This window comes from Oncorhynchus masou, chromosome 18 (assembly GCF_036934945.1).
Source record: "Oncorhynchus masou masou isolate Uvic2021 chromosome 18, UVic_Omas_1.1, whole genome shotgun sequence".
NCBI classification, from domain to species: Eukaryota; Metazoa; Chordata; class Actinopteri; order Salmoniformes; family Salmonidae; genus Oncorhynchus; species Oncorhynchus masou.
Window position 1 is genome coordinate 35,459,755 of NC_088229.1, and position 22,083 is coordinate 35,481,837.

Consider the following 22,083-nt stretch of genomic DNA (forward strand, 5'->3'; position numbering starts at 1 on the left):
TACAGACAAATACAGCACAGGAGGCTGCTGAGAAGATGACGTCTCACAATAGTGGCTGGAATGGTATCACTGTTCAAAACCATTCCATTTATTCTGTTTCAACCATTACTATAAATTATAATAAATTACATTTGTAAAGACTAGGACCAAAATGGTAATACATTCTTAAATGTGGGAGTATAATTTGTTAATGCAATCTGTCTATTCTAGTTGTGCCATGCACTTGGTGGTTAGATACTATAGGTGGTTCAGCCAGTTCATAAACGATTAGATCGCTAGCAGAGGTTTGTTTGAGCCCAATGTATATTGGACAATTAATTATAAAATGCAGTTTATGTCATGTGTAATGAAAGATTTGGTCTGATGATTTGGTCCTAATAAAAAAAGAATACTTATTTTTTTATAATTTATTTCAAGAGAAACTGAAGTTGTCAAACATTTACAGCAACAACAAAAAAATATGCTTTACTAAAACATCTAATGGCTCAAGTTAGCTTAAACAAAAAAGTGTATACACACATTGACATAGGTGCTGAAATAAGTATTAGTTCAGGAGAACAAAACAGAACACCACGAATGGTTTGGTTCCTTGTACAGTGAAAGAAGGTTGCATAGAGGAGTGGGTTGGTTTTTAAGCATAATCATCACAGTAGCTGTATGACTAGTGCTCCCCTTAAACCATGGCAATACACATGTAACCTACACGCAAAGTCTTCACTACTCCCAACAAGATACGCCATCATGTATGAACAATAGGTGGCGGAAAGAGCTTCAGTTCCCTTATCATATACAGTATATTTCAACGTAAAACATGAACGTAGAGTAGTCATGCAACAGTAGACGTTGCCATGACGTTAAAGGGAGTGCTCACTTACTTGTTAACACCGAAAGAGGTCAGAGGCTACAAGAGGTTTTCCAGGTAACAAACTGGTCTCTTAAGTAAAACTGAGTGTCACTGGGTGTACTGTCTAACATTAAAATAGAGGTATCTGAGAAAGAGGTGTGTTAACTTCTGAGATTATCTGTAAAAAAAAAAAAAATCTAAAAAGGCAAAGTTATCTGCAGAGAAGCTTGAAGGTAAAGTATTCAAAATCTCAAACGGCGATCAGAGTAGCTAACGGTAGCAAAAAAAATAAAATAATCTAAAAGCGTCAGAGGAGTTTGACCAGTGAGGTTGGTTGAGGTTAAAGAAAAACTGACTCGGGTCTAAATTTATCACAGTTAAAGAAATGGCCCTCTAAAAACGCAAATTAAACAGGTCTAGACCGAAACCAGTTTAAAAGTAATCTAGTGAGACGGTCTAGTGAAAGACAACGGTCAGAGAAGGAGACTGAGGTAGGACTAGACTATCAAACACAGATCCGAGTGTTTGTCAATAGCTGTAAACGAAAGAAGAAGAAAAAACAGGAAACTAGACTAATAAAAAAAGGAAAGAATGGGTTGCCTTGACAAGATACGGTCCCAACCGAATCCTGGAAACATGTCTATGAATCAATCGTCAACTACCGTGCTCACTTAAAATAAAAGCGAATAGATAACACAGAGAACATTCCCAATATGCTGTGGTTCAACTGTTTGTTGGTTGGTGCTTGCTGAAGTCCACATTCTGCAATCCAGGATTAGTTTTTTGGAAAGATCCAGCCCTGGTTTAGACTGTCAACCATTACGTGAACGAGTAGTCACTCAGACTTACTAAAATACTAGGAAGAGTCATTACAAGTCAGAAACATTGCAAAAAGACACTTCAGAATCTAGATGGTAGACTCTTAAGTGGTAGTGTTTGAAAAACGACGACGATGACTATGCGTTTTGTGTGTGTACAATAGTATCTGTCCATTCAACTGTTATTCCCACACACATCGCGTTTACAGTGACGTGACAACTAAAAACGGCTCTGTGGTGAGCGAGGAAAATGTGATTTTTTAAAACCACTTTTTTTTTTAGTCGTGGTGCTACCTGGGGGAACTATTACCAATGCCAAACAGTCGACATCCTAAACTGAAGAACCTCCAACAGATATTCAAAAACCATTCAATTACAAAGATCAGACGTTGTTGATCACAACTGTCCTTTTGATCTCATTCCATAGCATTATTTACATGATGTTATCAGCAAATGTTATGGTTACAATATCCAAAGTCAAAGAAGTAAATGAGAGTTTAAAAGGAATTTCGAAGCGCTCAAAGTTGCCTGCTTTGCCCTTAATTGGCACTAGGCTTAAAGTGAGTCTAAAATCCCCTTTGGTGAGGGTCCTGAATCTTCATACACAAACCTCACAATGAAACCATAACATGCTCACAGTAGCCAACAGCCACATTTCATTATTCATTTCTGTATAAAAAAAAGACACCGTCAATGTCAACTTAAGTGAGTGACATACAATAATGCAAGACCTTTCATCGTAGTTACTAGCTAATCAGTCAATTTTGCGGTCTGAAATTAACATGATTCCGTTTCATACCAAAATTTTGGAGATATAACATAATCAATTTATATTTAGCCCAATATTAAAATTGTGACATCAGTGTCCACAACTCTGGTACAATTTGGTTTACGCAATAGGTAATTCCCCTAAAACCATTTTATGATCTTATATATAGGGAGATGGCACCGTTTGGCTTCAAATGCACGACATAACAATATTATCATATTATATAGGCCTGCTACCAAGGGGAAATGATATACTGCATGTAAAAAAACAACAACATCAAACTACTTAGGAATCAAATTGGTTACCCCTCCATTTGATGAAAGTCTAATAAGGCACAAGGGTGTAGAGGGAGGGGAACAGGGGTGTTGATGCTGCTTGGTTGATACTAGTGCAATGTGTCCACATTGAGGACAGGGGACATGGGGCGCTGTGTACTGAACTACCCAATATAACCCATCTTTATAAATTGTCTATAAATAAAGTTGTATTGAACTGAATTCACATTTCCAATTCACAGTATACAAGTCCCTTCTTCTACATCATTATTGTCGGTCGTTTTAGGAATACTTTTTAAAACTCTGGTATAGAGGGTACACAGTGCAACATGTTATCCTCTCCGGTATATACATGAACGATTATCCATCCATACTAGCCTGTGGCCCCATCCAACACACATCAACATTGGAGAAGAAGGAAGAAACAGTACATGTCCAGACCAATTAAAATAAAAAAACGACATTGAGAAAAATTTATTTTGAAGACCAGCTCATCAAATAACAAATCATTATTACTCCTTGTGGCCATTAAGATATACTTTATAGTCCCTACAGGATGGACATTTTATCTAACCCCCCGGATACACACACATCCACACAAACACACATTAGGTTGGAGAGGTAGGTGGCACCTGCTGGCTCACTCTCGCCATATTTTTGCCCTCTTCAGGATTGGGATTCGAACCGGCAACCCTCCAGATACTGGCCTGCTTCTCCAACCTCAAGGCTACTGCTGCCCCCATTCCAAACCAGGTGTGCCAAGGAACACTTTGTGTTCTGGCATACTTGACCGTCGTCCATTGGTGAATGTCTTTCGGCTTTTTAAAAATAAAAAGGTGCGGTGGGAGAGGACCTGACTTCTCATATGACTTATTGCATAGCTTTCCCGATAAAGGTGTCCTGATTTTAGAAGCGCTGACCGCAAACCCTCCATTCTTTCACATTTGGGAGCAATTGTAGAGGTTTCACAGTTCAGAGTCCCTTTTTACACCTCTGTTCTGATGTGGAATCCCACCTTCAGTTTGTATACCAATCTGTGGAGAAAGAGAGAGAACCAGATGATTGAATGTTCGTCAATATGAAATACAGGCCCACAGGTTATCATAATTCTTTAGGCAGTGCTAATAGTGTACTGTGGAACTCCAGTGCATTCACTGATCTGTGCATACAAAATGTATAGCCTATACAAATATTCCATTATGCAAGGCCATTCAGATGTGCGAGATTGGTGGGATTTAGACCCTGATTGGTTGACAAGTCCGAGACTTCCGATAGTGTCATGAGTCATGGTATAAATACCATGACAACCACTCCAAAAAACAAACAAACACTGAAACTGTTGATGACGTAACCCAGATCCTTTAGTTTTCACTTTAATCTCAATGATGCACACTATTAAGTAGTGAAGTACGTGCCATGGATAGGTTGCATAACTCATACCACATGGTATGTGACCAAGTGGGCCAGCTGGACTGATGCATAAAAAGAACCCACTTGACATGAAAAAGACAAACTGCTCGAATGTCATTTTTAAAAATGACACTGATAATTATATTGATATATTGATGATTTTTAAAAGTAAAAAAAATAGCTTCTTTACAGTGGTCTCCACTGAGGCTGTAAAAAGTCTGCACAACTCCATGAATCTCCCCTCTCATGCAGCAACCACTGCAGCGCTTGTGTTCCATGAGCAAAAGGGCCCCTTTCCTTCACTAACTGCTTGCAGCACTCTCAGCTGCTGTAAGGGCCCTGCGGCAGCTGACACTGTCAGGCTAAAAGCCAGCCATTATGGATTGCTCTTAAGCCCAGGGGGGATCGATCGATGGTGGTAGCTGACTTCACCTCCCATTCATGTGCAGGCTTGTTGAGGAGGAAGACTGTGCCAGGGTCACAAGCAAAATAAAATGCTTTCGAATATTTTTGCAACGGAAAAATGGAAATGAGCGGTTCTTATTGGAAGAGTCCATGTAGTCCCTTCCTGTTGGTCTGTTAGTGCCTAATGAACACAACCCAGCTAAAGATCCTGTCAAGACTCGTGGGAGGTGGGAGACACCTATTCTGAGCAGAGGGCCATTTAAAGTCTGCTGAAACACAACTTTCACCCATGCCACTAGCATGCAGAGCAATTTCTCAAGCAAGACTTTTGCTAGGACTGTCAATGGTTTGGGCTGGGGGAGGGGAAAACTGAACATTTGCTGTTGGCAAAGAGGTTTGGAACTCTATTTTTGATCTATTAACTAATTTACCGCATGGTGCTGTCACCATGGAAGGCCAAAACTCCACCCCACCAAAAGGCTGACATTTCAAGCAGTTCTCATAGTAAAAGGGTTTCACCATAATTTTCTCAGTATTATTCCAACCTCATAGCGTGGAAATATACTGAACAAAAACAACAATTTCAAAGATTTTACTGAGTTACAGTTCATATAAGGATATCAGTCAATTTAAATAAATTAGGCCCTAATCTATGGATTTCCCATGACTGGGCAGGGGCGCAGACATGGGTGGGCCTGGGAGGGAATAGGACTACTCTCTGGGAGCTAGGCCCTAACCTCTCACATCATGCAGGTGAAGAAGCCGGATGTGGAGGTACTGGGCTGGCATTGTTACACGTGGTCTGCAGTTGTGAGGCCAGTTGTACGTACTGCCAAATTCTCTAAAACTATGGTGGAGGCGGGTTACGGTAGAGAAATTAACACTAAATTCTCTTGCAACAGCTTTGGTTGACATTCCTGCAGTCAGCGTAGCGTGCCAGTTGCACGCTTCCTCAAAACTTGAAACATCTATTGCAATATATTGTGACAAAACTGCACATTTTAGAGTGCCTATTATTGTCCCCAGCACAAGGTGCACTTGTGTAATGATCATGCCATTTAATCAGCTTCTTGATATGCCTCTCCTGTCAGGTGGATGGATTTTCTTGGCAAAGGAGAAATGCACCTTAACAGGGATGTCAACACATTTTTGCACAAAATTGGGGAGAAATAAGCTTTTTGTGTTCTTGGAATATTTCAGGGATCATTTCAGCTCATGCAAGCAACAGTTTAAATGTTGCGTTTTTATATAAAACACAGGGAAATCACGTTTTTGACTGCACTAGGTCTTTAAGCTCCTCTTTAGATCTCCAATGTGCCACCCTCTTATACTCAACTAACTAATCATTTCTGCTCCTGCGTTTTAAAAGGCCTGAAAAGCCTCAGTCCGCCCACCACTGCCAGGCAAGTTCTGTAACAGTGAGTGAGTGAGTGCAAGCAATTAAAACTAGCAGAGGAGTCTGGTCCTCACCCAAACTCAAAACCAGTTATAACATTCTCTGTACGACCACAACAGCACCACCAAAAACCATTAAAAGCGCTTAGGGAAAAGAAAGCAAAAGAGAGAAACTGACAAACTTATGCAACGCAACTTACGCAATGCCCAAGCTCACGCCGAGGTTGGCTGTGCCTGCCTGTTTGTTTTCAGGTTTGGGAGGAATTCACCATTCCAGCCTCAGGTAATTCACCCATCTTGAAGTGATTAGATATCAACGGGGGTTGAGTATTTGTGGGATAGTGGTGAATCATGGTTTCGGTCAGGGTTGGCAAACGTGTGTGGATCTTTGAGACACTCAGTGAAGCTATAGCAGCAGTGAGACTTATCTAAAAAAAAATCAGAGTTCATCACTAAAAATATCCCTGAGAGCAAGCTTTTTTGCAACAACACCAGCTGATCATGCCCGTCTTATCAATAAATGAGAGTTTAAAAAGGCTCCAGCCAGAAGACCAAACTGAGGCTCAGCAGAACAATGCTCAAAGACACACTGTATAGCCTACTCCAGTGTGCCCGACAAAAGAAAGTGATTGAAACCAAACACAGCACAGATTCGGTCGACTCACAACTGTACATGCCAATGCAGAACCCGAGCACTGCCAGTCAGTAACCCAGGCAGTCGAAGGCAGGGTGAAACAAGACCGAGGGGTGCAGACAGCAAAACAAAGTTCAAAACACCCCGGTTAATTAACTAAGCAAAAACATTCTCGTTCTTGGACACCCGCCCCCCACTCCCCCCCCCCAAAATCATATATAAAAAGTGACCCCCTGTTGGCATTTCACAACTCAAATATTGCATTTAGCTTTCACTGACTTCAATCACCCCCCCCCAACCGGTTTCCATGACAACAAACCTCTATACATATGGTGAGACACACCCACAGAACACATTGAGTACATTCTGTACCATACAGCCAAATCACTGTCTAAACGACACCATTTCCATATAGACTGATAGTAGATGGAGAGAAAGAGAGCGACTTCCAAGTTTAAACATGCGTTCTTCTGCTCACCTAAAGTGTACCGTGTGCCCTAAGATAGGGTTGAACTAGACCCAGTTTGGAACCTATACACTGTACATAGAAAGACTTGCGTAAGGCACCACAGTCAATATACCCTGCTGATGTTACTCATGTGCAGGGCACTCGAAATCCCTCAGTTCATACAAAATCATCTCAATAAAAAAAAAAAGATGGCCAACAAAACACAGATGCTCAAAATAAAACAGAACCTCAGTTTAAGTAAAGGCGGGGGGGGAAGCTAAAGCGCATTGGCCTGGTTTATCTGGGTAGAGGCACACAGATACACAGGCTGGCAGGCAGAGGACAAAATGTTCCAAACGTGAGCCTCAGTAAACCCTTGCATAGAAGGAGCTAACAGTAACCATAGACCGCTCTGAGAGTGTGCAAGTGTGTGTGTGAGAGAGAGAGACGTTGGACAACAACAACAGCGATGGAGGATGCCCACGGCAGTGGTGGTGGTACTGGACAGAGAAGATGTCACTTTCAGTTTAGCCTGATCCTTGAACACTGAAAGGATTTGTATTTAACACAGGTTTAAAACCCCACCACCTCACTGTAAGCCCCCTCTGTGTTCTCAAGATCTAACCCCCCCCCCCCCGTGTGACAGATGATGGATTCTCCCATCAGACAGGGTACCAGGGGTGGGTTACATAACAGGCATAACAGCTATCCCTGCATCCTGCAGGAGAAAATGAGGCCACTCCACACCGGTCGAGACACGCAACAGTACGCAGCTGGGCGATATGGCCTAAAAATCATATCTTGATTATTTTCAAATGTTTAGGTGGAGATATATATAGAGAGAGAGAGATTTTTTTTTAATGTTCTCTAAGTAAGCTTTGTTGCACAATTAACTTTAAAATACACTGCATTTCAAACAGTCAGCAAAAATCAAATGAATTCAGGGCTTGTGAAGTTATACCTAGGCTAAATATAAGCCTTCCACAACCATAATACCCACTAATAATTGAATTATTTTATCAAAATAGTTATACCTGCTTTTTTGCAATATTCACTGATATTGCTTTCAAGTCAGTCTATGAAAATGCCCTTTTTGTTACAAATTTAACCAGAACAGCTAGTATATCTGTCTTTGGCTAAAATGCTTTAACAGTAAGTGGTACCGCACAACAATCAATATTCATTGATACTTCTGTTTTAGTAGTCGGCTCTACGTGCAGTTTGAATAGTTGAAACATAAAAAGAGGAGCAATAGAAAGGGTAACTTCTCTATTACAGTAAAATAAAGTCAATGTCTTTCGGTGTCCATATGATTCTGTTGGGCCAAATCAGTCAGGAAGACGTGATGGCTCATCTTTGATATGGTGAGTGGCCGGGGGGAGGGGTTTGCTGTATGTGTGGAAATGAGAAGGTGAACAGTAACAGCAGGAGTGAAGCAGATGAGACCAAAAAGACAGCACGAGAACAAACATTTCTATAAAACCTTGATTCTTGCGCCCGGCCCTACTTCACAGTTAACTCACTGACACTCATGGCACACTGGGCTGCTGGGAGGGGAGTGGCGAGGGGGGAAAAAGGTGAACGGCAGTCTAAAGCATTGGGGATTGGTCGGAGTGCCCCAAAAACTCTGACCATCTGGGTTCAAGTTCAGAGCGTCAGATTGGAACTTCAGATATCTAAACCGTCCAGTCCTCAATCTCATCTACGAGAGATTAGGTTTATTAGAAGGATCCTTAGAGATTGAGCACAATCTAACACATTCAACCAATTCCATTAAAATGTGAGCTAACGTAGCGTGAGGCTACTGTCTTAATCCACAGAGGTTTTGAGTTGACACGTTTTTTGACAAGATTCTTGACAAGATTGCCCCATTCCTCTGAGCTGTCTGCTGCGTGAAGTCACAGTTGTATCCCATGCAACCAAGCAGAGCGCTGCATTCCCGTGGGCCCCGACAGAGATCATTGCGGCGCGATCAGCGTTTTTCATGCTGCGGGAAAGGGCGGTCAGACAGACAACTTTTTAAGTCCAGCAGATTTTCTAAAAGGTTGTCTTTCTGTTGTTTCTATTGTATTAAAAGCACCTCTGTCGCACTATTCATAAAGGCTAATTCTCGCTGACTATCTGCATTGATCCTGCTTTGTACTAACTCTTCTGACTCATCACATACGATGCTGCTACTGCTCATCATCTATCCTGTTGCCTAGTCACATTACTCCTACCCATACAGAGCCTTCAGAAAGTATTCATACCCCTTAACTTATTCCAGATTTTGTTGTGTCAAAGCCTGAATTCTAAATGGATTTCTCACCCATCTGCACACAATACCCCATAATGCCAAAGTGAAAACATGTTTCCAGAAATGTTTGCTAATTTATTGAAAATTAAATATCTAATTGACATAAGTATTCATACCCCTTTGCTATGACACTTGAGCTCAGGTGCATCAAATTTCCTTTGATAATCCTTGCGATGTCACTACAGCTTCATTGGAGTCCACCTACGTAGCCTAGTGGTTAGAGCGTTGGGCCAGTAACCGGAAGGTTGCTGGATCGAATCCCCGAGCTGACTAGGTAGAAATCTGTCATTCTGCCCCTGAGCAAGGCAGTTAACCCACTGTTCCCAGGATGCCGAAGACGTGGATGTCGATTAAGGCAGCCCCCCGCACCTCTCTGAATCAGAGAGGTAGTGTTAAATGCGGAAGACACATTTCAGTTGAATACATTCCTAACTACAAGTCCTTGAGTGGCCCAGACATGAATCACATTGAAAATATGTGGAAAGACTTGAAGATTGCTGTTCACTGCCGCTCCCCATCTAACTTAAGAGCTTGAGAAAATCTGCAAGGAAGAAAATCCCCAGATCCATATGTGCAAAGCAGATAGAGACGTACCAAAGACAACTCAACGCCGCCAAAGGTGCTTCTACAAAGTATTTCAATAAATTTCCAGAGAATTCTAAAAACATGTTTTCACTTTGTCATTATGGGTTATTGTGTATAGATGGGTGACTTAAAATATATTTGACCCATTTTGAATTCAGGCTGTAACAACAACATTTGGAATAAGTCAAGGGGCATGAATACTTTCTGAAGGGACTGTGTACATATCTAATTAAATAACCTCGTAACCAAGCACATCGACTTGGTACTGGCACCCCTATCTTTACTCATTGTGCATTTATTCCTTATGTTATCATCTTTCTATTATATTTCAATGTTTATCTCAGAATTGTTGGGAAGGAGCAGTAAGTAAACATTTCACTGTTAATCTACACCGGTTGTTTACGAAGCATGTGACAAAAAATTGGATATGATAAGCTCCAACATCGAATAAATATTAATAACATTTATTTTACTCCCACTCCTAAACGTATGCAAAACATAGCTCAAGTCAAGTGTCTGATCTCCTTTTCCATTTCGCCCCAACTCTGCTCTCTTCCATACTATGTCTAGCCTGTTGGCTGAAATAGCTCAATAATGGGCACTACTGATAGCCAAAAATAAGATGTCCCATGTGAGAATCTCTGGTATTTTTAACACATTGTTCAGGCTATTTTTGTGCATTTTGATCTTGCCTATATGGCGTTAAATTCCTGGGACAGGGGCTGCCAAGCAAGCTGCGTCACATACGCTTAAAATAACATTTTCAGGACTAGCTCGTGGGATGAACAAAATCAGTCCCGCACAGACTTAATTAAATCAGCTCATGAAGAATGGAGCCTGTGTCTGACAGTTACTCTTTAAGGGTTTATCATAGTCAAAAATGTGTACGCCTAGCACAACAGCAGTGTTGTAGAATATTGGACGATTGGTTTGCAGTTGAGAACTGTGGGGAGGTCCGTGTTCGGGATTATTATCCACCGCGGATGGTGGTCTCAGAGCCTTGTAGCTATGTCACAATGGGAACCCGGACTATTGTGCCTCAGCGTCTGTGGACTATGATTTACACTTTTTGTTCCGTGCTGCATTTCACCCTGGCAATGAGTGTGCCGAAACCTGGGTTGAAAGTACTGGTTTTCTTTCAAATACTTTGAGTGCGCGCAGATCAAGTATTCAAAAGAAACGTGTGTCTTACAGCCAACCAGAGGCACTGGGAGTAGTCTACTTTGTCTCTCCCGAAAAACAAGGTGAGGACATCCACGGCCCAAAGACTAACATGGCACAATGTCCTTAGACGCCCTGAAAGTCCAAATGGCTAAGACAACTGGAATTAAGCAGCCTGCCAAGAAATTCCAATAAGTCATGATCAAATGTGATGTGAGTGTACCTGAGAGGTAAGCAAAGGGCATCTGTTACTCAACTCAGCCCAAGAAGAATAGGGCTTGTTTACAGAGCACTGATACCATCTCCCATACTCACGCAGGAGGAGCAGCAGGAAGTGGAGGGCTGGGCCAGGTTTGGCTTTGGAAAGCGGACGAGCCCGGCTGATCTGCTCATCTACAGGCAAACATAGTGTTAAACTAAAGGCCCCTGAGGGGATGATCTGTCAGAGCAGGAGAGCGTTATGAAAGAACGGAAAATGGGCCAGAGAGAGGGAGGGAGCGATGCAGTTTGGAATGGCACTGGCAACCGTACAGGGTACACTTTGCCCCTCAGGGCAGGTAGCATGGTTTTGATTAAAGCCAGAGAGAAAGAAGAAATAGAAAAAATAAAGAGGGGGAGGGAGGAGCGGTCAGATGAATAAGCAGAAAAACGAGTGAGTTGTAAGGGACTGAGCGAGGGATCTTTGGCATGCAGAATTGCTTGTCTGGACTCAGGACCAGCATGTTTGTATTTGAAATAGCAGTCAGTGCGTCAAGGCATTACCAGCAAACCAGTTCTCTTGTGTTGCAGCACTGAGTGCAACTGAACAGAGAGGGGAGGCCAAAGCCTCTGCTAAGTCAAGAACCGTTAATCTCAGATTAAAGTCAATGTGGCAGTGAGGAGAATAGCTTTCACTGATTTACATGGGTATTAATACAAGGCTCCCGAGTGGTGCAGCGGTCTAAGGCACTGCATCTCAGTGCTAGAGGCGTCACTACAGACCCTGGTTAGATTCCAGGCTGTATCACAACGGGCCGTGATTGGGAGTCCCATAGGGCGGCGCAGAATTGGCCCAGCGTCGTTAGGTTTGGCCGTCATTGTAAATAACATTGTAAATTTGTTCTTAACTGATTTGCCTAGTTAAATAAAAATAAAATAAAAAAACTGACCCCCTAGGAATGCGATTCTTGAAAGTTAAGTGGAGGCAGACAAAATACATGAGTGACATACTAACAAATCAGGAGGGCACTGACAGGGCTGCTAAACAGCTGACTGATATAGGATCAATTGACAGTGAAATAGGAGCAACTGCTATTAGGTCACATTTAATAAGGGTCAACTCTTCAGTGAAGCTATATGAGTGAGTGAGCAGGTGAAATGTATGTGTGTGTCTATGTGAGAAGGAAGATAACCTACCTGGTAAAAGAGCAGTCCCTTCTCTGACAGACCAGGGGTTGGAAAGGGGAATGGGAGCGGTGTCACGCAGCACGCGTGACTTGGTCCACCCGCTCCTCCAGCTGGAAGGCGTCGGGCCGGTCCTGGGGGTTGACCGCCAGCATGTCCTGCAGCAGCTTCTTCACCCCCTCCGACATGGTGCTGCGTGTCTTCTGCGGGATGTGCAGGACCATCTTGGGGTTCCCCAGCAGCGCCTCGCCCACTGGCACGATCTCGCTGCCCTGCCGCACATAGGTGCCCAGCAGCTCACGCTTTGACTCAGCGTCAATGAAGGTGATCCGCTCCAGCATGGCCCAGATGATAATGCCCAGGGCGAAGATGTCCGCCTTGGCCGTGTAATGGCCCTCCCACACCTCGGGCGCCATGAAGAAGTCCGAGCCGCAAGTCGACGACAGCCAGAACTTGTTCACGTTCTTGTTGTTGCTGCTGTCCCCGCCACCAGCTGTGGGTTGCTCTTCGCCATCGTTGCCACCGGCGCCAAAGCCAGCGCAGACCTTGCTGAGGCCGAAGTCGGCCACTTTGAGTACAGGAAAGCCCGACTTCTGGGAGATGAGGATGTTGTCGGGCTTGAGGTCGCGGTGCACAATGTTGTTCTTGTGTAGGAAGGCCACGGCGCTGGTCAGCTGACGCATGAAGCTCTTGTTGGTGCGCGGGTCAGGCCGCCGTGACAGGATGTACTGGTTAAGGTCCCCGCCCTCGCAGAACTCCATGACGAACCACAGGTAGCACGGCTCCTCTGGGTAGCCCAGAATCCGCTCACCTGGGGAAAGACAAAACGGCATTAAAGGGTAGCAAAAACACACACACTTGACAGTGAGAGGCCTCATACACTAGGCTTAATTTATTGTAGCTCAGCAATATTGTGGAGGCCTCGGATACCCGCTTACACCCGCTCACTCCCCTATGCCTTGAGATGACTCTTGGATGAAGTAAAAAGAACAGTGTGCGACTCAGCGTTTTGAGCATACAACAAAGACTGAAGGGAACACAAAGCCAATCTAGTGGCAAGCACCATGGTGCTTTTAATCACTAACATTTGTGTCACATTTGTGACAATATTTGTGACAATATGGGATTTCAAGTGTGCCATGACAAAAACTTGGAAAAACAACAATTCATGTAGGCTAATGAATGGCTAATGAATGGGACTCCAACATGCTGACCACACCACTTGAGTTAGCGTACGAGCGCTGAAAAATAAACACACACACATACATGTTATTCAATCATTTCACCCAAACTGCTCACGCACGTTAACGTGCGTATGCGTAGCCAGTCGCTAAAATAGAACTTGGTTCTATTTTTGACGCGCTGCAAGTCCCGCCGCCTCATTGGTTTTTAGGATCATATACCCACGTGGGTGATTGAAAGATGAACTGAGGTCCACATTCCAGTGCAGTTGGTGGTGGTAATGCACCTTAAAAAGTTGGTTGCCAACCTACATATAAAGTCCGAAAAAGAAGCATGAAGGATGAGAAATTACTAGAAACTAACTAGGTTTACCCTTTTATCTGTGGATTAATTGTCAGAGTAGAGGACCTCGTGCATTTCAGGTAAAATAACAACCTAATGTTTATATCCCAGGACAAATTAGCAAGCAACAGCAAGCTAAATTGCCATGAATGTTTCATGCATTTCGACCTGTCCCCAAATTAATATAGTTGGTTCAGAGTTTGTTTTGATATTTCAACCTGCGTGTCCAGATCACATCTGGTGTGGATGGACAAAATCAACATGTGTGCGATGGCGCGACCCCGGTCAGCATGTAATGGTCTATGGTTTCATTCTGGTCCCCATCAACCAGTAGACTAACATTCTCAATGAGCGGCAAATAATAAATGTACTTTTAGCATTATCCCCAACTTGCAACACGTCCAACATGTTCATGCAACAGTGGAGGAGAGAAATGCTTGAACCAAAACAAAAATGTCTCGCTAATTTGATCCAGATCTGAGGGAAATGACAGAGTGCTCAAGTAACATATGGTACGAAACGGGTGCTTCCGATGCTGAGTCATAGGTCAGTCTTTTTATGCTGGCTCGTTAGAAGTTAAATCAGGTTAGGTCGGTTTTAAACATCAAAGCGGGTTTAGCAAGGGTAGGCTGCCATAGTCGTGAGCGGCTTTCCGCTTTGAAAACACTAACTATGCCCCGCCCCCTTCCACATCATGTGCAACGATCTCTATTAAAACAAATGGGACTTGTTGCTTAGGCCTAAATAAACTGTCGCGCACTATCTACACACATTAAGATAGGGCTGTGTGCAACAGTGCAATCAGCAATGCACTGATCTTGGCTAGGGTATCTGGGACTGTGTCCAAAGACTACAACTCAATGCAAACACAGGTAATCTGTCTGTGCCCTACAATGTTCGGGCTTAGTCAGCATATTTGAGAGCTGAGGAGGGTGAGTCAAACTAATGCAAGCTATAGGACTACAAATCCCTTCAGACAGTCGAGGCCAAGTCCCTCTAGTGTCAGCAACATGGTGGGGTTGAACCTGGGATTTAAATGGGTATGTAAACAGTATCCCAATAACCCCCTAAATCCTATTTGTTTTTCATCCCTGCACTGCCTTCAACAATGTCACACCCCCAGTGGGACAAGGGCAGAGAGAAGTTGGAGAAAAAAAACAATAGGCACAACTACCTGTCTCATGAATTGTTTTAAACCACAATGTCAACCATTGTTTTGGTATTGGCTAACGCATTAATTGACTTGCTGATATTGGTAAGGTCCGAATAGGCAACATTTTGCTCATGCAGCTTCTGAGTTCTGAAAACCTATGGGGAAATTTAAATAAAACTTGTTTCAAAATGTAGTATTTCAGTTTATAAAATGCAGGGAGTAACCTAATTGTGCATATTGTGCAAGATACAATACAACAACTAGCTTACTTTATCAACTTAGACAGAAACTTGTTCCAAGATGGGATCAAGTTGATATTTTCCTGCCGGACAAGCCCTGAGCAACACAATACAGCTTTGTGAGATGGCATTGCAGACAACACTACAGTGCCGTATCCATGTAGCCTAGCCTACATATAAGACAGTGCTGAAGTGTGTTACCTGAGCACATATTGATCAACAAGCTTTCATAAATATGATGATCATCCTATGTTCATTAGACTTCAGAACACTATCCTCTCAAATCTGTGCAGAAAGTGGGTTAACCTGACCAATATTAATGATAATGTAAAAAAAATTGCTAAAACATTTCTATTGACTTTTACACTATTTAGCCCAGAGAAGCTCCTTCTATCTTTAAAATGATGGCTATTGGCTAAAAAGAAGTCTAGATTAATATTTAATTTGTTGACAAGTGTAATGGCCCGAATGGTGACACTTACATAAGGGCATTTCCATGTAAAAAGGACCCATGAACACCAACATGTGAAATTTATAGGAGCATGTAAAATAAAAGCTAATAGTCACATATATATTTTATGTATTTATTTAATTAAGGCATATATACATTTTTCAACCATTTTCCATCCTAAAAATTAGGAATACGCAAAGGTTCTGATTTCTGGTCAAACAGAAAAGGGGTCTTAGATAACATCTACCAGAAAAAAACTTAAGGTAATATAAATAACACACAATAATGTTGATGTAAAGAACCCTGCCAACTATTACCTACACATATTTAGTTTTGATAAATGATTTGCCTTCTGTATGTTCAGAAAACATTGCCTTGTGCTTTGCAATTTTTTAAGATATTTTCTAATTTCTCTCCCTCATGAGGATCATGAAATTTCACAGAAGGTAGACCTACCTACCAATTAGTTACAGTATTTTTACCGATATCATGTTTGTTTAAATAATTAAGTGATAAAAACTCATCATTCTGTTACCAAACTTAGCATCTGCACAGTTCTTTCAGTAAATGTGTTTTTGTAAAATGTTCAGTGGAAATAGTTCAAATGTGTCCTTGTCTAGAGAGTTGTATAGATTGATGAACTTTGAAATCAATGTTTTTTGTTTTGCAACATTTTGAAGTAAAAAAAAGTCAAATTTAGTTACCGTGGAATTGCCCATTGACAACTATGAAAAGGGCAGCAAAGGCAGTACAGGGGCTAAAAAAAGCTCTAAACTTTACGCCTAGAGATTAAAAACAAGATACAGAAGTATAGTTTTCTGAAATTATAAAAATGTATACTCCTATTTAATATACATTTTACATTTAGGTTATATAAACTTGATTAGGAAAAAAATACAATTAAGTGGAGTGCATTTAATAATAAGAAAAATTAGGAAATATCATAGGTTAATATCATAAATTGCATGAAATATTGATTGCTTAATTTAAAAATGTATGCAAATTTGCAACCAGGACAAGTTTAACTGATGGCCAACTAGAACACTGTGTTCTCTCAAGTGCTGGAAATAGCAAACTGCCTATACAACGGTATGGCAACGTGAACCTATAGTTGGGACAATCTTTTTTTACTAAAAACAAATGTATGACACTGAGCAACGTACAATTTATTACGAAATCAATAATGGTGGATAATCTATTCTAGATGTTTACTTACTGCCCTCCCATCTAACAAGTCTCCTAATAGAAACAATAGGTAAAGTGTTACACAATGTTTTCAACACTTTTGGTTTATTTCCCTTATCCACCTCGTTTTTTTATATGCAAATCAACACTTTTGCCAAATTAGCCTACTTTTTGCAAACAATGGGTAAAACACTGAGCTAGCAGCTAGCTTGCTAATGAAACCATTGTTTTGATTGGCCTGCTCTGTATTGATCACAGATCTAACTAGCAAGCTATCTTATCAATTCAATCGAGTTACTGTCATTAAAAGGGTTACAAGACAATCAAACAGGCAGTGGATTTCGTCAACGTAAACTAGCTAACGTTAGTTACCTTTTAGTGAAGTCTCCACCAACCGCAGGTATTGTTTGGACCTTTTATTTCCATGACTCATTTTCTGGGCCATGCCATTCCTTTGTAGCACACATTCCTCAAGCTGCACCACATTCTCGTGTTTCGTCTCCAGGCTTGCCAAGGCCCAGAATTCGGCCAGAGCGAGTTCCACATTTTCGGGAGCGTTGCACTGCAGTTTTTTAACCGCTACCCTTGCCCCAGTCCTCAGAGCAATTGCCTCGAACACTACCCCATAGCTGCCCCTTCCCACCTCCCGCAACAGATTGTATCGTGGTGCCATTACTATAGCATGCTCCAGGTTCTCGTTCTTGGAAAAGTTCATAGAGAAACAGTCCTCCTCCATAGGGACATCGATGTCTTCGTTGTTGTTCCCTACCACCAGCGCCCTCAAGACTTTGACCACCTCTTGTTTTACCTCCCGTTTCGTCTTCATTGTGGCGTTCTGTGCTTCAACCAGCCTTTTGAAAGCCCGCAGACTTCTTGGGGTTCTTATCTTTCGCCTTCTCGCGTTGCATATATCCATGACTTCTTTTTAGTTGAAAACAAGTGTTTAGGAAAAATATGTGTATCTTTCATTACTTGAGTCAAAACGAATGATCAAACCTGTGACGTTTAATTGTAGATTAAACGTCAGATAGCCCTCTCTACTTATATGATGCCGCTCTTTGAACAAATTTGATTAATAAACAACTGTACAGCCCCCAATGTACAAAAAGAGAGAGGAGGGAGTGGCTTGCTCCGAATTCTTCTTCTATGATATCATGGCGGTCGGCAAACAATAGTTTAAGTGCATGCCGCCACTTACTGTGCTGGAATGTATGATCAATCATGATCTGCCCAATTCTGTACTACCATGAAAATACAATTCTAAACCAAATAAATCACTAACTTCCACCACACCCTGCTGCTTTACACAACCTGAGTCAATTGATAACCTTACCAATAAAAGCAATGAAGTCAACTTTATTCATTATCAAAGTGTCTTTTGACATCGCACATTCATGAGCACAAGATTTCTGAACAGGCCTCGAAACCCTGCCAGGACCATCAGAAGCACCAGCCCCGACTGTAGGTCAACTTATTACAGGTACATCCATGTAAGCTCCATCAGTCCGCACTGTAGTTCTACCAATCTGTTTTACATCCTCTGCATACGATACACCATGACTGATCCTATATCTCTGAGCCTCTCTAGACTCTCCCTGTACCTGGCATCCACCAAATGCTGCACTGTGTTCTCCCGCAGATTTACAGCACTTAACCTTCACATTGCTTCCACATTCACCGTAATCATGAGCCCCTCCACACATCTTTTCTTTCCTTTACACTGAGCAGCTACATGTCCGATTATTTGGCATTTAAAACACTGCAGTGCATATGGGACAAATTCTTTAACATTCAAACTAAGGCATCATATCTGTGCTTTTCCCGGAAAGACTTTCTCAAACCTCAGCATCACTGATAACCTTTCACTTCTTTGACCCTCTTTCCTACTCATCAACCTTTTGGCCTCAATCACTCTGCCCCCTTCACATTTTCTTTAATATCATATGTGGACAAATATATTCCAATCAAATAAAATGTTATTGGTCACATACATGGTTAGCAAATGTTATTGCGAGTGTAGCGAAATGCTTGTGCTTCTAGTTCCGACAGTGCAGTAATATCTAACAGTATGTAGCAATTCCACAACAACTACCTAATACACACAAATCTAAGTAAAGGGATGGAATAAGAATATATACATATAAATGTATGGATGAGCGATGACCGATGACCGAGCGGCATAGGCAAGATGCAATAGATGGTATAATATACAGTATATGCATATGAGATGAGTAATGCAAGATATGTAAACATTATTAAAGTGGCATTATTAAAGTGACCAATGATGTCAAGTCTGTATGTAAGCAGCACATTCTCTGTGTTAGTAATGACTGTTTAACAGTCTGATGGCCTTGAGATAGAAGCTGTTTTTCAGTCTCTCGGTTCCAGTTTTGATGCACCTGCACTGACCTCACCTTTTGGATGGTAGCGGGTGAACAGGCAGTGGCTCGTGTGGTTGTTGTCCTGGATTATCTTTTTGGCCTTCCTGTGACATCGGGTGCTTTAGGTGTCCTGGAGGGCAGGTAGTTTGCCTCCAGTGATGCATTGTGCAGACCTCACCACCCCCTGGAGAGCCTTGCGCTTGTGGGCGGTGCAGATGCTGTACCAGGCGGTGATACAGCCCAACATAATGCTCTCAATTGTGCATCTGTAAACGTTCGTGAGGGTTTTAGGTGACAAGACAAATTTCTTCAGCCTCCTGATGTTGAAGAGGCGCTGTTGCGCCTTCTTCACCACACTGTCTGTGTGGGTGTACCATTTCAGTTTGTCTGTGATGTGTACACAGAGGAACTTGAAACTTTCCACCTTCTCCACTGCTGTCCCATCGATGTGGATGGGCCAGTGCTCCCTCTGCTATTTCCTGAAGTCCTCAGTCATCTCCTTTGTTTTGTTGATGTTGAGTGAGAGGTTTTTTTCCTGACACGACACTCCGAGTGCCCTCACCTCCTCCCTGTAGGCTCGTTGTTGTTGTTGGTCATCAAGCCTACAACTGTTGTGCTGTCTGCAAACTTGATGATTGAGTTGGATGCGTGCATGGCCACACGGTCATGGGTGAACAGGGATTACAGCAGGGGGCTGAGCACGCACCCCTGTGGGGTCCCAGTGTTAAGGATCAGCGAAATGGAGATGTTGTTTCCTACCTTCACCACCTGGGGGCGGCCCATCAGGAAGTCCAGGACCCAATTGCACAGGGTGGGGTTGAGACCCAGGGCCTCAAGCATAATGATGAGTTTGGAGGGTACTATGGTGTTGAATGCTGAGCTGTAGTCAATTAACAGCATTCTTACATAGGTATTCCTCTTGTCCAGATGGAATAGGGCAGTGTGCAGTGTGATGGCGATTGTATTGTCTGTGGACCTATTGGGGTGGTATGCAAATTGATGTGGGTCTAGGGTGGCATGTAAGGTGGAGGTGATATGATCCTTGACTAGTCTCTCAAAGCACTTCATGATGACAGAAGTGAGTGCTACGGGGCTTTAGTCATTTAGTTCAGTTACCTTGGCTTTCTTGGGAACAGGAACAATGGTGATCTACGTATGCTCTGAGGACATGGCTAGGGATGCCATCTGGGTCGGCAGCCTTGCTAGGGTTAACACGTTTAAATGTTTTACTCAAGTTGGCCACGGAGAAGGAGAGCCCACTGCCTTTGGTAGTGGTTTACGTCAGTGGCACTGTATTGTTCTCAAAGCGCGCAAAGAAGTTGTTTAATTTGTCTGGAAGCAAGACATCAATGTCCGTGACTGGGCTAGTTTCCTTTTTGTAATCTGTGATTGTCTGTAGACCGTGCCACATACGTCTCATATTTGCGCCTTTGAATTGCGACTCCACTATGTCTCTATACTGACACTTTGCTTGTTTGACTGCCTTGCGGAGGGAATAACTACACTGTTTGTTTTTGGCCATATTCTCAGTTGCCTTACCATGATTAAATGCGGTGGAATGTGCTTTCAGTTTTGCACGAATGCTGCCATCTATCCAGGGTTTCTGGTAAGGGTAGGTTTTAATAGTCACAGTGGACTTCCTTTTAAACTCACACACAGAATCAGTGTATAAATCAATATTATTCTGAGGCTGCCCGGAACATTTCCCAGTCTGCGTAATCAAAACAATCTTGAAGGGTGGATTCCGATTGGTCAGACCAGCATTGAATAGTTCTTGTCACGGGTACATCCTGTTTGAGTTTCTGTCTATTGGACGGGAGGAGCAAAATGGAATTGTGGTCAGATTAGCTGAAGGGAGGGCGGGGGAGGGACTTGTATGCATCGCGGAAGTTAGAGTAGCAGTGATCCAGTGTATTGCCCGCACGAGTGCTACAATCAATATGCTGATAAAATTTAGGTAAACTTGTTCTCAAATTTGCTTTGTTAAAATCCAGAGATACAATAAATGCAGCCTCGGGATATATGGTTTCCAGTTTGCATAGAGTCCAGTGAAGTTCCTTGAGGGCTGTCGTGGTATCGGCTTGAGGGGGGATATAAACGGCTATGACAATAACCGATGATAATGCTCTTGGGAGATAATATATTTGGCAATTGATTGTGAGGAATTATAGGTCAGGTGAACAAAAGGACTTGAGTTCCTGTATGTTGTTACGATTACACCATGAGTCGTTAATCATGAAGCAGTGATGACTCCCCTCAATCTAGCATAAGCACCAGAGACATGGCTATTAATCCTTTTCCCATTAAGCTTTTACATTTTCAAAATAGTCTCTTGCTGAGCCTGGCTACCACACAATGTTAACAATCTACCATTTCCAATGAACCAAGCTAATTTCACTTCACCTACCTCTTTCTCTACGGCATTAGTTACAGTAGTCTGATAGGGTGTAAGTGAGGCCCTGTGGTCTCATCAAGCACTATCACCACTTTCCATTCCAACACATAATTACTCTTGCTTCCTACCTTGGCCCTCTTCTGGCTTTCTTTACCATACGCTCCACTGCTGTCTGTACCATGATCTCTCTCCTTCCTGTCTTTCAACTAACGACCATTCCGGCCCTTGACCCTTATCCTCCATACCATCAGAACAGACACCCATATTGTTCGTATTCCAGCACAGCTGTTGCTTCACCAACTTTTTTGTCCACACTACTTGCCACCATTTCC

General features: G+C 42.5%; 1 protein-coding gene across 1 annotated transcript; it reads right to left on the minus strand.

The window, feature by feature from the left end:
* Positions 1–392: 392 nt before the first annotated feature.
* Positions 393–18,076, minus strand: LOC135504489 (serine/threonine-protein kinase 35-like). The gene is made up of 3 exons (XM_064923129.1): positions 17,348–18,076; positions 12,436–13,234; positions 393–3,740 (listed from the first exon to the last, which is right to left on the minus strand). The coding sequence occupies exons 1-2, from the start codon at positions 17,889–17,891 to the stop codon at positions 12,498–12,500; spliced, it is 1,281 nt and encodes a 426-aa protein (XP_064779201.1). The 5' UTR covers positions 17,892–18,076; the 3' UTR covers positions 393–3,740; positions 12,436–12,497.
* Between the last annotated feature and the right edge of the window lie 4,007 nt (positions 18,077–22,083).